This window comes from Zalophus californianus, chromosome 4, assembly GCF_009762305.2.
Source record: "Zalophus californianus isolate mZalCal1 chromosome 4, mZalCal1.pri.v2, whole genome shotgun sequence".
In the NCBI taxonomy this organism is placed as follows: domain Eukaryota; kingdom Metazoa; phylum Chordata; class Mammalia; order Carnivora; family Otariidae; genus Zalophus; species Zalophus californianus.
The window spans coordinates 61,664,091-61,678,092 of record NC_045598.1 but is presented as its reverse complement, the minus strand read 5'-3'; the positions used below and the strand labels follow the sequence as shown (position 1 = coordinate 61,678,092).

General features: G+C 36.6%; 1 protein-coding gene across 5 annotated transcripts in view; it reads right to left on the bottom strand.

Moving 5' to 3' along the window:
- The window catches only part of TNNI3K (TNNI3 interacting kinase), a 315,373-nt gene that overhangs the window by 153,135 nt on the left and 148,236 nt on the right, over positions 1–14,002 (bottom strand). For 4 of the 5 annotated variants that reach the window (XR_003522330.2, XM_027606927.2, XM_027606935.2 and 1 more), the window contains 5 exons: positions 13,792–13,848; positions 12,718–12,810; positions 12,577–12,634; positions 12,258–12,452; positions 11,429–11,533 (listed from right to left, as the gene is read on the bottom strand). Coding sequence is in view for 4 of the 5 variants with exons in the window: in XM_027606927.2 (XP_027462728.2) it covers positions 11,429–11,533; positions 12,258–12,452; positions 12,577–12,634; positions 12,718–12,810; positions 13,792–13,848 (508 nt within the window). In the remaining variant the exon portion in view is untranslated. The remainder of the gene's footprint in view (positions 1–11,428; positions 11,534–12,257; positions 12,453–12,576; positions 12,635–12,717; positions 12,811–13,791; positions 13,849–14,002) is intronic. The other variant, XM_027606944.2, reaches the window with a different exon arrangement.

Below are 14,002 nucleotides of genomic sequence, written 5' to 3'. Positions count from 1 at the left end.
TGATCTCTGGGATGCGCCTCCAATGAGGGTTCCCCTTCTCTGCTATTATATTCACAAACAAATGACTGTTGAGTGATTGAATGGCTGGTGTTTAAATTGTATGCTTAAGCTTTATGAACGAACTATAGGAAGAAGAATCACCAAGAAGGATCTTGGATAATTAAATAATCCTGCCCAATCCTCAGCTGTGTTTTTATCCATATTGTTTCCAATCTGCATCTACCTAATTGAAGTGTCAGACAGAATCCCTGTTGCAAGTTAGAACCATGAAGAGATAGAGAGGTCTCAGTGAAGGCAGTGATATAGGATTAGAATTCCCTGGCCCTTCTGTATATATAGTGAGAGATCCACAGTCAAACAATCCACTTATCCTAGATCTTTATGACAAGAAGAAATTAGCCATCTGAGATATTATAAGCAAAGTTTGTAGTAATACAATCAAAAGGAGAGACAGGCCCTTAGAAACATTCAATTCAGTAACAGCATTAAGAATATTAAATAGTGCAAATAAGCTTTCAGAAAAATAAAGAAGAAAAATGACAATAATAGCTAATGTATTTTCTCATTTAAACCCAATAAAATGGGTAACATTATCACCTTATACATGAGAAAACTGGTTTTTAAACAAATTGCCCAAGGACACAGGTAAGGTGTGACAGAAGTGGTATCTGCACCTGCATGGTCTGGCTCCATAGCCTCTGCTCTCAATTGGTTCATCCCGCAGCCTTCCAGTAGGGTGGCAGACCACACCAACACAGATTCCCAGAGCTGTCCGTGTTGCAATCTCGGGAGAATACTGACCTTATCTGAAAAGCTGCTTCCTCCCAAGAGTGATAGGGAGAATTTTGAAATAAAAAATGTTAGACAAGAGAAGAAAATTCACAATTATCTGTATCTCTTTTCCTAGACCAGAGTCAAGGGGGTAGCTATTGGAAATTCAGTGAATGGCCAAAGAAATACCCACCTATTAAGACTGTTTCTCTCTTATTAGCTAGAAATTCTGGCTCTGGGTCCCTAGTCAGGTTGCACTCAATTAAATTCCAGGATCTTAAGAACACAAGAACGTAAATGAATCTCAGCAAGCAAGGGTTGAAAATGATGAACTGAGAAATGCACAGATAACCACAAGGCAGCATTAATATCATTATTGAAAGGTTAGCTGGTCAGGAAATCGACAAGGTGCCAAGAGGGCACTCACAGTGCCTTCCAGGAAATGAGAGCAGAGAAGAAAGGAGGCTGAACACAGCAAAGCCTTTGTTGACATTTTCCAAAGCTGACTTTATACAAGCCGTATCCCTCAAGAATGGAAAATGGCAGTATAAGGAACCAGTAACACTAGAAAATTGTAGGCCAATAAGTTCACCCCCAGTCACAGGGAAGCTTTTGAAAGGTTTTAGAGGATCAAGAGGGGGCATCGCCACTACTCTTCCAAGTTCAGCCCTGGGATGAGAGAAGGTGACACGGTTATAGGAAAAGCACAGCTGTCTCCCTGGCTTTGGGAATTCTCTGGGTGTGGCTGTGTTGTATTAGACAACGAATGACTTTGTCACAAAATGCTCTGGAATAAGAAACCCTGAGGCCAGGCTCTAGGGTGGAGTAGTAGTATTTTTACGTTGATTCAAAAGTGAATTCTGGAATCACAGCATTCCTGTTTTCAGTCAACCCTGACTTCCCGTGCTCTTATACACACAGATACATTTATTTTGCACACACACCCATGATCTTGTGTAGTGTTTCAAATGGCATATGGTGGCTTAGAACCCACTTCTAAAATAAAGGATTCAGGGATTTATCTAACTGGGACCATTGAGCAAGAGATGCAGGTTTGACCAGGTTTGTGTGAACAATGTGATAGTGTGAGCAGAATGAACGAGTTTTCCTCTGACTTAAATATACCTGTTTTAAATTTAAAGGGAATATGTGTCTAAGGGGATTTACTTAACGGGGTGTTAAGTAAGAGCACTATTTTTAGAATTTGTGGATGCAGCCAAAATTAAATGAGACATTCTAACGGAGGCAGCTGAGAAAGGAACATTTTAACTGGCCCTGGGAGGAAACTTTAGCTATTTCTGTTGGCGTACAAAGAGAGGACAACTCAGGACTAAAGGACATTCGGGTAGTGGAGCAGGGGAGAGGGAAGGACCTGCTATTTTAATGCAGGATGAGCAACCTGAACCAAAATGAAATGTGATGGGAATGTTTGGGACATTGTCTCTGGGAACTGTGAGAATCAGGTGAGAGGCAGGGATGAAGCTACATTCAGAAAAGTTGAGGACAAGGTGGGTGGTGAATTTCTATTTAAATAATAGGCTGGAACTTGAGAGTCAGAGGGAACTCCCTGCTTCATCTGGAAGTTTAGGGAGTTGAGTATCGACAGACTGACTTAAAGTGGAGATCAAGCGTGTCAGAAATGGAAATGGAAATTATGACTGAACATCAACACCTGAACGGAACTCATAAATATGATTACAGTAATTTGTAGAACCAAATGGTTGAGGAATGCCTTCTGCTGGATATGGTACAACAAGTTTCTCTGACTAGAGTGATCATAGTCCTGTGTTTTACTTTTCACCCTTAAAGAAAAATGTGTGTATACGTGTGTGTTTTAATTGACACAGAGCACATAGAACTATGACTTAAGTTTTGAATTTATATAGTCTATTTCATACTCTTGTATCTCATTACAGCACACGTTTTGCTCTTGAACCATGTTTTGATTCAGTGACATATGTCTTCATACTCCCAAAGCTATTTTCATATCTTTAATGTAATCAACAATAGTAAATAAAAGTAATTGTTTCAAAATTAATTCACATATAATATGCTTTATTAAATAGCTTTCACTGCATTTCCCAATTAGTGGTATTAGTTTATAAATTGTGAACATGTATATGTAAAAAATATTTAGTATGAGATTAACATTATTTTAGTGCAATTGATTCAAGCATATGTAGACGAGACTTCTCAGTTATCATCTTTACCCTAGTAACTGTTATCACTAGCATAAATAGGGTGAATGTAGCACAGACTGTTGGCTGCCCAGGAAAACTCGTTTCCTCTTCTGGGCACACAGCTAAGACTGTATTACTCACTACCTACTGCAGTAGGGGGCATGGCCATATGAGTGAGCTCTAGCCAACGAGATGTGACTCAAAGTGATGCATGAAATTCTCATGCCCAGCCTATTAAACACTTCATGCATATCTTACATATTCTTGTCCCATTTATGCTCCTTTGAATGGAGATGACCCCCAAAGAGACCTTGGAAGCCCATGTTTAAAATGGGTCTTGAGTAACTTCATGGATAAGGGCCACACCAACAACCTGTTTATTCACATAGTCAAGATACAAACCTCTATTGTTTTTGGACCATTATCCATTTTTGGGTCTATTATTGTAGCAGGTAACCTACCTTAAGAAATTCAGATTTCATCTTGGAAAACTGAATATCTTAGTTCCCCCCGCCCCCATTACTCAAAGCAGTAATGAAATTCACAGAGAACGCTTTAAAAAATTAATTTGGAAATCTGAAGCCACATTACAGTTTTAGACAAAAACATTTCAGAACTACAAGCACCCCTTAAACCTGAAGGCCCTAAGTCCTAAGGCTTCCATTGTAGGTAATGAATAAACTTCTTTTTTACGCATCCCAAAGGGTATAGCTATGTCTTATCCTTGGGGAATTAAGAAAATTGTCCCTCAAATCATTTTCCATAGGACTTAATTCCTTCAGAAGTACAGTTGAGAAAGGCTGGAAGCATCACAAAAACACGGAAATGTGTAGGCTTATATGTAAATTGATATATAATACACATATATAGTTTATATGTCTTTATCCTTCTATATGTATATTGATTCATTATATGTGTTATGTATTCTTCCAGAGTTTATAGTCTTGAATACCCATATGACCTGTGCGCACTGCCATTGTCCAATATTGAAACTTGTACTTTTATTTTGGCTGCCTGTAAAGATCCTACACTGCTGGGAACTTTCTAGTATCAATCATGAATTATAAATTAGATGTTCCAGAGTGCCTTAAGTATACACAGCAACTCCCATGGAAAATATGGATCTTGGGACATACTCTATGCTGCAGGTATCATGGACCTGTGGATCTCAGTCTTTTGCATTCATTATTGAATGGATGAATGAATGAATGAATGAATGAATATTGTATTTTGGGCAATGATTCTCAAAACACGTATAATTCTACTATGAATTAATTCTTCAATATTCCCACTCCTCTCTGGCAGCAGAGAAGTATGAGATTGTATGACAAATGGTTAGAGTAATTGGCATTAACACTTGAAGGTTGTTCTCAGTGCAGCCTGCCTATTGGAATCACCAGGAGTGCTCTCTAAAAATATGATACCTGGGCCCCACCCCTTTAAATTCTGAGGTAAGTAGCATCAGGGTTTTTTTTTTTAATTTTTAATTTTTATTTATTTATTTAAAAGATTTAATTTATTCATTTGAGAGAGAGGCAAAGAGAGCACAAGCACGTGGAGAGGCAGAGGGAGAGGGAGAAGCAGACTCCCGGCTGAGCTGGGAGCATGCCATGGGGCTGGATCCCAGGACCTGGAGAGTTCATGACCTGAGCCTAAGGCAGACGCTTAACCATCTGAGCCTCTCAGGCGCCCCAGCATCAGGGTTGTTTTTTTTTTTTTTTAAGGTCTCCCATAGTTTCTAATGTGCAGCCAGGGTTGAGAAAACTGTGCTAGAACAATATTTCCTCTTCTTGTTTGGTCATAAGAATTAACTGGCAATCTTGTTTAAAAGTATGGATTTTTAGGCCCAATTTAAGACATTCTCAGTCTTTGTTTCCAAATTCCAAAACAATTTGGAAAATGTACTTTTCCGAGGGAACAATATGTTTTTGGTTTTTTAATGAGGGCCCCCAGATGACGCTTATGATTGGGAAATTTGGGAAAATACTTCATTAAACTCCAAGCTCTTCTAGACAAAGTGTTATGGCTATCATTCTCAGCTGTATCCCCAGGCATAGCACAGACTCTGGCTCATATCAAGCACTCAAGTATTTATATTATTCATTAATTCATTTACTCTTAAAGTGGAAATGGATGAGAAAAATTTGACAAAATTTAAAATGCCACGTGTGACTAGCTTAATACTAGAGATTTACAAAAGTAGCGTTATGAAGGATTTCATGAGTTTCAGTGTGTTCTTTCAAGACCTACAATAATTATTGAATTGTAATCAACTGGTTTGCACTTGATATTCAGAATTCTTTGCAACGTGGTATTTGCCAGTAAATATTAAACTCTCTCTGTATAACCACTTATTGGAAAAGTCACAAGTGAAAGGAACAGCTGAGAGCGGACTCTTTAATTTATGAGAACTGAGGAATACAACTGTACCTAATAGTTCAGTAATTAGAAAAAACTTACTAATTTGTTTATTTGTATTTGACTTATTTTATTTTATTTTTTTATTTTTATTTTTTTTATGTAGTGTTCCATGATTCATTGTTTGCATATAACACCCAGTGCTCCATTCAATACATGCCCTCTTTAATACCCATCACCAGGCTTAACCCATCCCTCCAGCCCCCTCCCCTCTAGAACCCTCAATTTGTTTCTCAGAGTCCATAGTGTCTCATGGTTCATCTCCCCCTCCGATTCCCCTCCCTTCATTTTTCCCTTCCTATCTTTTTTTTTAAACATATAATATATTATTTGTTTCAGAGGTACAAGTATGTGATTCATCAGTCTTACACAATTCACAGCGCTCACCGTAGCACATACCCTCCCTAATGTCTATCACCCAGCCACCCCATTGCTCCCACCCCTCACCAGACTTTTATTTATATTTATAGTCAGTTGAAAGGCAAACACATACATCAACTTAAAACAATTATTAACATTTTTTATGAATAATTTTTTCTTTGATACTTTTTGAAATCTTCACTGATTTAGTTAAATGTCATCTTCAAAATTAAAATTCTTCCAGCTCTTACCAACTTTGTCAGTTTATGATATTTGTTATTTCTCCTCAGTAAGTTGGCTGTTTTAAACTGTCACTAATTATTTTCCTTTATTGTCACCCAAATAAGCTGACACTCAAAAACCAATAGTAATCTTTCTCAGATGTAGATCTAGACCCCCAATTAATTACTTAAAAAGTAATATAAAGTTATATAAAAAGAAATATTGATAGTATGAAAATATCGTGGATTATTTTTACATCCTTGACATATAAGAGAACAAGTGAGGGATTAATAATGATAACAAATGTCATTTGTCTAGTGCTTCACAGTTTACAAAATGCTTTCATATACATATCTCATGGGAGTGCAATGGCCATTCTATGATGGAAGTATCACTAATTTCATTGCATACAGTATTGTTCTTCTATATACTTATACAGGGAAAAGAGCATTCATTTGATCCATGTATGTTTGCAATGATGTTTTGGTTTCAATGTCAAACAATTTGGAAAATGTACTTTTCCGAGGGAACAACAGAGAGCTGCTTATATCCAGTAACAAGCTTTAAAGCCTTTAGTTGTAAACCATGCTTTGCAAGTTCCAATACTGCAAAATGAATATATACATTGGGCCAAGGGTAAGTTGGTAAGTTGGTAGGTAGTGAGGTCTACAACAAATTGGAAAGTGCATTCCTGTATAAAGCTATATATATTTAAAAAATATTTAGGGGTGGAGGGGTGGGGGTGGGAGGGATGGGGTAGCTGGGTGATAGACATTGGGGAGGGTATGTGCTATGGTGAGCGCTGTGAATTGTACAAGACTGTTGAATCACAGATCCGTACCTCTGAAACAAATAATGCAACATATGTTAAGAAAAGAAAAGAAGAAGAAGATAGCAGGAGGGGAAGAATGAAGGGGAGTAAGTCGGAGGGGGAGACGAACCATGAGAGACGATGGACTCTGAAAAACAAACTGAGGGTTCTAGAGGGGAGCGGGGTGGGGGGATGGGTTAGCCTGGTGATGGGTATTAAAGAGGGCACGTTCTGCGTGGAGCACTGGGTGTTATGCACAAACAATGAATCATGGAACACTACATCAAAAACTAATGATGTAATGTATGGTGATTAACATAACAATAAAAAACAAATAAAAAAAGCAAACAAAAACTACATAGAAGTTTGTACATGCTTATATTATCTATTTCTGATATAAAAGAAAAACTAGAAAATAAAAGGAATAGGATCAGTAATGTCTAGTTCATGGCATTAAAAATTTCCACAACAACAACAAAATATTTAGGGGCACCTGGGTGGCTCAGTTGGTTAAGCAGCTGACTCTTGATTTTGGTTCAGGTCATTTTTTCAGGGTCCTGGGATTGAGCCCCATGTTGGGCTCCACACCTAGCCGGGAGTCTGCTTGAGATTTTCTCTCTCTCCCTCTGAACCCTCCCAAATAAATAAATAAATCTTTTAAAAAATGTTTAAAAAATATTTAAACACTGCAGACCAAAAGAAACATATCTGTGTGCCTCATAAGCAATTTCTATTCCACATTAGCAGAACATGGGTTATAAAAGAGGAAATAAAGCAGGAACACAGAAACACAAGGAGATCATATGAGAAATGAATTCGGTCACAGGAATTAAGCCTAAGGACTGAAGCACAAAGAACAAAGTTGGTAAATGGCTGATGCTCATCCAGTATCATCAGCCTCTTTATCTCTCTGTTCTGACTTGGTTTTGTTGTTGTTGTTGTTGGGACAGCATAATAAAATGTTAAGAATACTATAAGTTAAGGATGTGACCTTGGACTTAGTTTCCTTATCAGTAAAATGGAGATAATGATAACTGTATTATAGAATTGTTGTGAGATTAAATAAAAGCATACATGACAAGGGCTTAGCTCCTTTCATCTTGTGAGTGGTAAATAAATGGTGGGTATTATCATCATTCTCCTCATCATCATTGGAAAGAGCCACTTCCTTACTCAGCCCTTCAACTTCTCCTTAGTAAATACTTAAAGATCAAAACTAACTTTCAGACCTGTATGGTAAGAAGCCTGCCAAGGGAAAGGCGGAGAGTTTTTTCCTCTCACTCATATAAATCAACTACCACAAAACCAAAGAGAGCATCCCCTCATCTGTAAGCTGATCAATAAGCTCAAACAGCCCCTTTCCTTTAAACCATAACAGGTATTGGGCAAAGTTAGTCAGGCTCTACCTAAAAGCAGCCATACTTGTACCAACTAGGCCGTTGCTTTCTGAAGTGATATTCACAGAAACACCCCAGGGATTTGGTTCAGTTAAAAATGCATTGATTGGGTGCCTGGGTGGCTCAGTTGGTTAAGCGACTGCCTTCGGCTCAGGTCATGATCCTGGAGTCCCAGGATCGAGTCCCACATCGGGCTTCCTGCTCAGCGGGGAGTCTGCTTCTCCCTCTGACCCTCTTCCCTCTCATGCTTTCTATCTCTCATTCTCTCTCTCTCTCAAATAAATAAATAAAATATTAAAAAAAATGCATTGATTGAACATCTCTGAGATGAAGAGAACAGGACCTCTGCTCTTGAAGCTCTGACATGCCCAGATTAGTGGGAGAAAGAAAGATGTAAACAGGTCATTTCAATGCAAAAGTAAACATGTCTGAGTTCCTCACTCTTATGTGCATCTTTCCCTTTCCCGTTTTTCAGTGGGGCTCCATAAGCATTGTAAGCATGCAAGGGTGGGTCTGCTGTGAAAATACTGAGGGAAGACTCATACCTGTTCTTCAAGGTCTAGCTTTAGCTTTACATCCTCCAGGAAGCTTTCCATTCTACTTTGATCTTTGACTTACTTGAAATCCTTTGAAAACTGCTGCTTAATCATTTTGGTCCTTAGTCATTTTCTACCTTACATGGGAAATAAATTGTTTCCTGGTATATGCTCTGCGTACCCAAACAGTATAGTAAGCCCAGAAGGGCTTACACTCTTGAGTAATATGTGATGTTATATCCACATTAATCTGAAAAACTGAATGTTTTATTGTTGCCAAATTAAAGATTAGTAAAAAATAGTTCATAAATAATATATGCAATTGTTTGGGACTCTATTACATTGAGGACACCCATGAAGCCATGTTTTATAAAATTTGAAGATGTTTTGGTATAATTTAAAGCATTTGGGTTAGATTAGAAACAGAAAAAAAGGCAAATGTAAACATATCTGTTATACAGTAAATGTTCTCTTTCCACTTTTAATCAACATTTATATATTTGGCCCTGTAACAACTTGCATTTAAAGGGCAACAGAATACACATTCATTTGCCCCATAATTGAGGAGTTACAGCTAGAAAAAAACCTTCAATGACCACTCATTTGTTTTAATACCACACGCAAAATGGTTGGGATGACGACACTCCTAAAACTCACAAATCATCAGTTTATATTATGCTAATTTATCACCTAAATCTACTTCCTGAATACTGTTACTGAAACTCAAAGAAAATATGTCTATTAACATAAATGCTTTTAAAAGAGAGGTAAGAAAAAAACCCTAATAACAGCAAAGAAATGACTTTTGTGTGAAAACTAATAATTTTAAATGGATTGAATCCCACATATATTTACTTCCAGTATCTAAGATTCAACCACTCTCATAATCTAATTTATTTTATTTTATCTCTCCTATCTTTCATATCTGTCTCTCTCTTTCATTTCCACTGCCACTAGTGAAATTCTGCTTTTTATTACTTCTCATTTAGATTACTGCAACAACTGCTTCACCAGTTTCTTGACTTCCCCATCAAGTCGATCTTTTACAAAGATGCTGGATTAATCATTCCATACTACAGTTCTGAATTTGTGATTCCTAGCTCCCCCACCACAGTGCCCACTTTCTTACAGAACAAAGCCTAAACTACCTTAAGTCTAGGATTCACTGATTTCTGTGCTCTTATTCCAATTTATCTTTCTGAATTTCTTTCCCAATCCTCTGCTTCCTACATTACAAATACTATGTACATTCATATACACTTCATCCCTTTAACTTTCTAATCTCTATTTTCTTAATGTCTTCCCTAAGCTTAGGATACCCTTCCCAATTCTATCCATCCTTTCGTGCCAAGCTCAAATGTTCCTTCTTCCATGAAGATGTTTCTAAATTCCTCAGAAGTAATTAATATTCTTCTTTCTAAAATTTTATAGAATTTTTAACATCTCTCTTATAAAACTTATCTTTTTATACCTACCACATACTTAAGTAAGTATTTTTCTCCCCTACTAGAACTACGAAAGCTCCTTGGGAATGGAGTCTATGGCAGCTTCACCTTGTAAGCTCTAATATGCCAAGTATAAAGGCTTTAAACATAGTAGATAACCAAATTGTTGTTGAACAAAAGGCTGGAGTAATTACTTTTTAGTAGTCTCAGAATTGTGGACTTTATACAGAAGATTATATATGGGATCTATATGAATGTTATTGATAATCATGAAATGAAAGTTATTAAATTTCAATAATCTGACTTGTTTCATAAACTAGATCAGTGGTTGTCCAGCTATTCTCTATAACACCTTTGGGATTCCAAAGAGGTGGCCTGGGGATCTCCCTCCTTGGCAGTAGAAAATGGTAAGTGAACATATTTCTGCACCCTACATTCTGCCTTCAACTAAAGCTGCTACATTTTGTATATTGGCCTTCTTGTAAGACTTTACTTAGAGAAAGCTTTCACTATTTAAATTTCTTTTTTTAATCCCTTGGGTTTTCACCCCTGGCACACTATAAATTATTTGTTTCAAGTCTCTAATCTACATGAGAACACCTTCACATGAAAACTAGGTAAACGAGCTGCTGTGTTTTGGCTGAATTTACTATTAGAAAACTACCAAAACGGTAGCACAAAAATGGTGTTTCAGGTAATTTAAATCAGGACCTCCTATAATACCTAACTTTGTATGAGACCTGACATGTTACAATAGTCCTTGATCTAAATTTTTGATCTGACTTTATTGACTTGAGAACTAGCTAGCTGGTGAATCTTTTTTTTTTTTTATTAAGATTTTTTATTTATTTGACAGAGAGAGACACAGCAAGAGAGGGAACACAAGCAGGGGGAGTGGGAGAGGGAGAAGCAGGCTTCCTGCGGAGCAGGGAGCCCAATGCGGGGTTTGATACCAGGACCCTGGGATCACGACCTGAGCCAAAGGCAGATGCTTAATGACTGAGCCACCCAGGCACCCCTAGCTGATGAATCTTACAGACATCACTCTCTTGAAAGATCTCCGAGAGGCAGTTATATAGCTTTCTATTTCTGTAAAAGACAATGACAAAACTTTCTATAGCTTAGCTTTAAAGTAGCCTATCGCCTAATTCACACAGTAGAAAACCCTGATTTGCAATATATCTAAGTGAAGTTACACTGTATCTTCAGTGAAGATACACTGAAATCTCTCTTAGACTCCTCTTCAGTTACACAATTCTATGTTCATTATTTAGGGGGAAAAAAATACCTGTTTAAGTCACGGTGTATAATTGGCTGTGTCAGGTTGTGAAGGTACTCCATACCTTTGGCAACATCTACTGCAATAATTAATTTAGACTGCAAATCAAGAATCCTAGAATTTAAAAATAGATTTAGTGAGGATGAAATGGTCAAAGCCAATAGCACATCTTTCTAAAAAATATCAATGGAGTACGTGATTTGTTATTCTGTATATCTTTCAGCCTTTTTTGCTTTATTGAAGATTAAGCTAAATATTCAAAAAATCTGGAAAAATAGCTTTTCTACATCAGATCATACTTAATTATAAATCAATTCAGATACCAACCCCTCATATTTAAAATATTCCACTTGATTTTATAATACTTATAATGCTATACTTAATTTTTTTATAATAACATAAGATGGATTCTACTCTAATAATTGAGGGAAACCACACTCTAATTATTGTATGCACATATCTAGGAAGTGAATTAAAATTAGATTTGTGCAAGGCTATTCTTTTTTAAAACGTTAAAAAATAAATGCTGTGACCCCTGGTAATTATTTTATTCTCAGCTTACATATATCTGCTTTATTAGTATATCTATTTAGCCTAATTATTATAAGCTTTGGTTGCTAATTTAAATTCCTTGAATTTGTTATCTCCAACTGAATTCTTGTTAAGAAAGCACAGAAGTATTTCTATTCACTAAAACATAATTATTGGGCATAAATTATTTGCCATCTTTAAAATGCCACATTTCCTAGCACTCAGAGATTTCAGAAGGTAAAGGTGCATCCAAGCGGAAAGCCTCAATGACATGGAAAATGATTAAGTCAGAACAAGAGACCCATACCTCTTCTGTTCATGAAGGAGGGAGAACAGAGAACCCCCTGAAATGTACTGAGTGACGATGGCAAACTGGCTGGGATCGTTCAAGCAAGCACCCACAAACTGAATTACACAGGGATGATTGAGCCGGCAGAGAATGGACACCTCTCGGCAAAACATATCCACATCTGATTTGGAGCAGTAGGTGTTGGCTCGATAACTGGAAATGGCAGCAACAGGAAATCCTCAGTCAACAGATGGATCAAAACAAGGGGCTTGCCATGCATATGCTTCTTAAAGTTCACAACTCCAGTCTGATGCTAAATTTTCTCATGTTTGCTTACCGTTTTATAGCCACTATTTTATTTCTGCATCGTCCTTTATATACTTTCCCAAAAGAACCTGAAATTGTTTAAGAGAAATGAATAAACACATATTATCTTGAGCTCATGAAACTAAAGCAGACTAGTCTTTTCTTAGGTTACCTGAGCCGATAATTTCATGGAACTCAATTTCTGAGAGCTGAAGATGGAAATGTGAAGGCAATCCAGCCCTTAGGAGGAGAACATCTGCCTTTTCTGCAAACAGGAATTATTATTTTATTTTTAAAGACAAAAAACACACATGGATGTGTACACATGATGCACATATATACTTTACTTAGCCAAAAATGTCATTCCCTAGTAACATTTAATTTTCCAAATACAATTGACTACTTGGAGATACTAAAACCTTATCACAAATGATCCCTAACCCTCTGCATTAAAAACATTGTTTTCTGTCTCTGTTCCCAGACCTTTGTTATCAGGGCTAAAGTGTTTATTCCTAATTTGATCAATAACTAGCTCGTCTGCATGACACGGCAACCCTGGAGTACAGTTCATATCACATCATGATAAGGAGTTTTATCTGGTCGATCCCTGCAACCTATCACAATGGGCTTAGACAAATATCCATAAGCTAAACCTCAGAGGGATGCCAATTAGATGTCAAAAAATAAGTACATGAATCATTCAGAGGAAACGTCTCAAACCCAAAATCGTTTTTAAAAACTTCAAATTCTAAATAGTTAAATATAAATTTATAGTTGAATCATATAAATATGTATATATATATTAATTTTCCTGATTCAATGGTATTAATTTCTATGTGCAGCACACATTCAAAAATTTCCCGAGGTATTACTTATTTGGGATCCTTTGGAAAATAACTTATTTTTTAAAATTTATTTTCCTATGGCAAACCTATTCCCAATTCTCCTTAGAGATATTAATATTTGTAATTTAGACTTCATTAAAACTACAAACATCTATAAGAATTTGATCTTTCTTTAATACTTGGGAAATTTTCACTGCTATACCTTCATGAGTCTAGATAGCATATGCAAAATAGTACGGCGGCCAAGGTTAATTATGGAGAGAATTGTTTGTTGCTAATATTGTTTATGCAGGCAAACTAGTCATCATTTATAATATGTAAAGCAAAACAGAAAGTTGTCATATTTGAGGCAATAGTTATCCTTAGTAATAAAATATAACAATTGTCTCATATTAAAATACCTTTCGTCATGCTTTTAATCTTCCCCAAGGGGGACGGAAGAGACACATAGGAGCCATCTAGAAATCAAATTATATTATAGAGTTGAAAGTAGCATTTTTCTACATAAACATTAAACATTATAAAAAGAAGCAGGTGACAAAAGAAATTTGCTAAGAAAACCAACTGAGAATATAGTTTTAACCCAGGTCTTTTTCTGGATACTGAAACTGT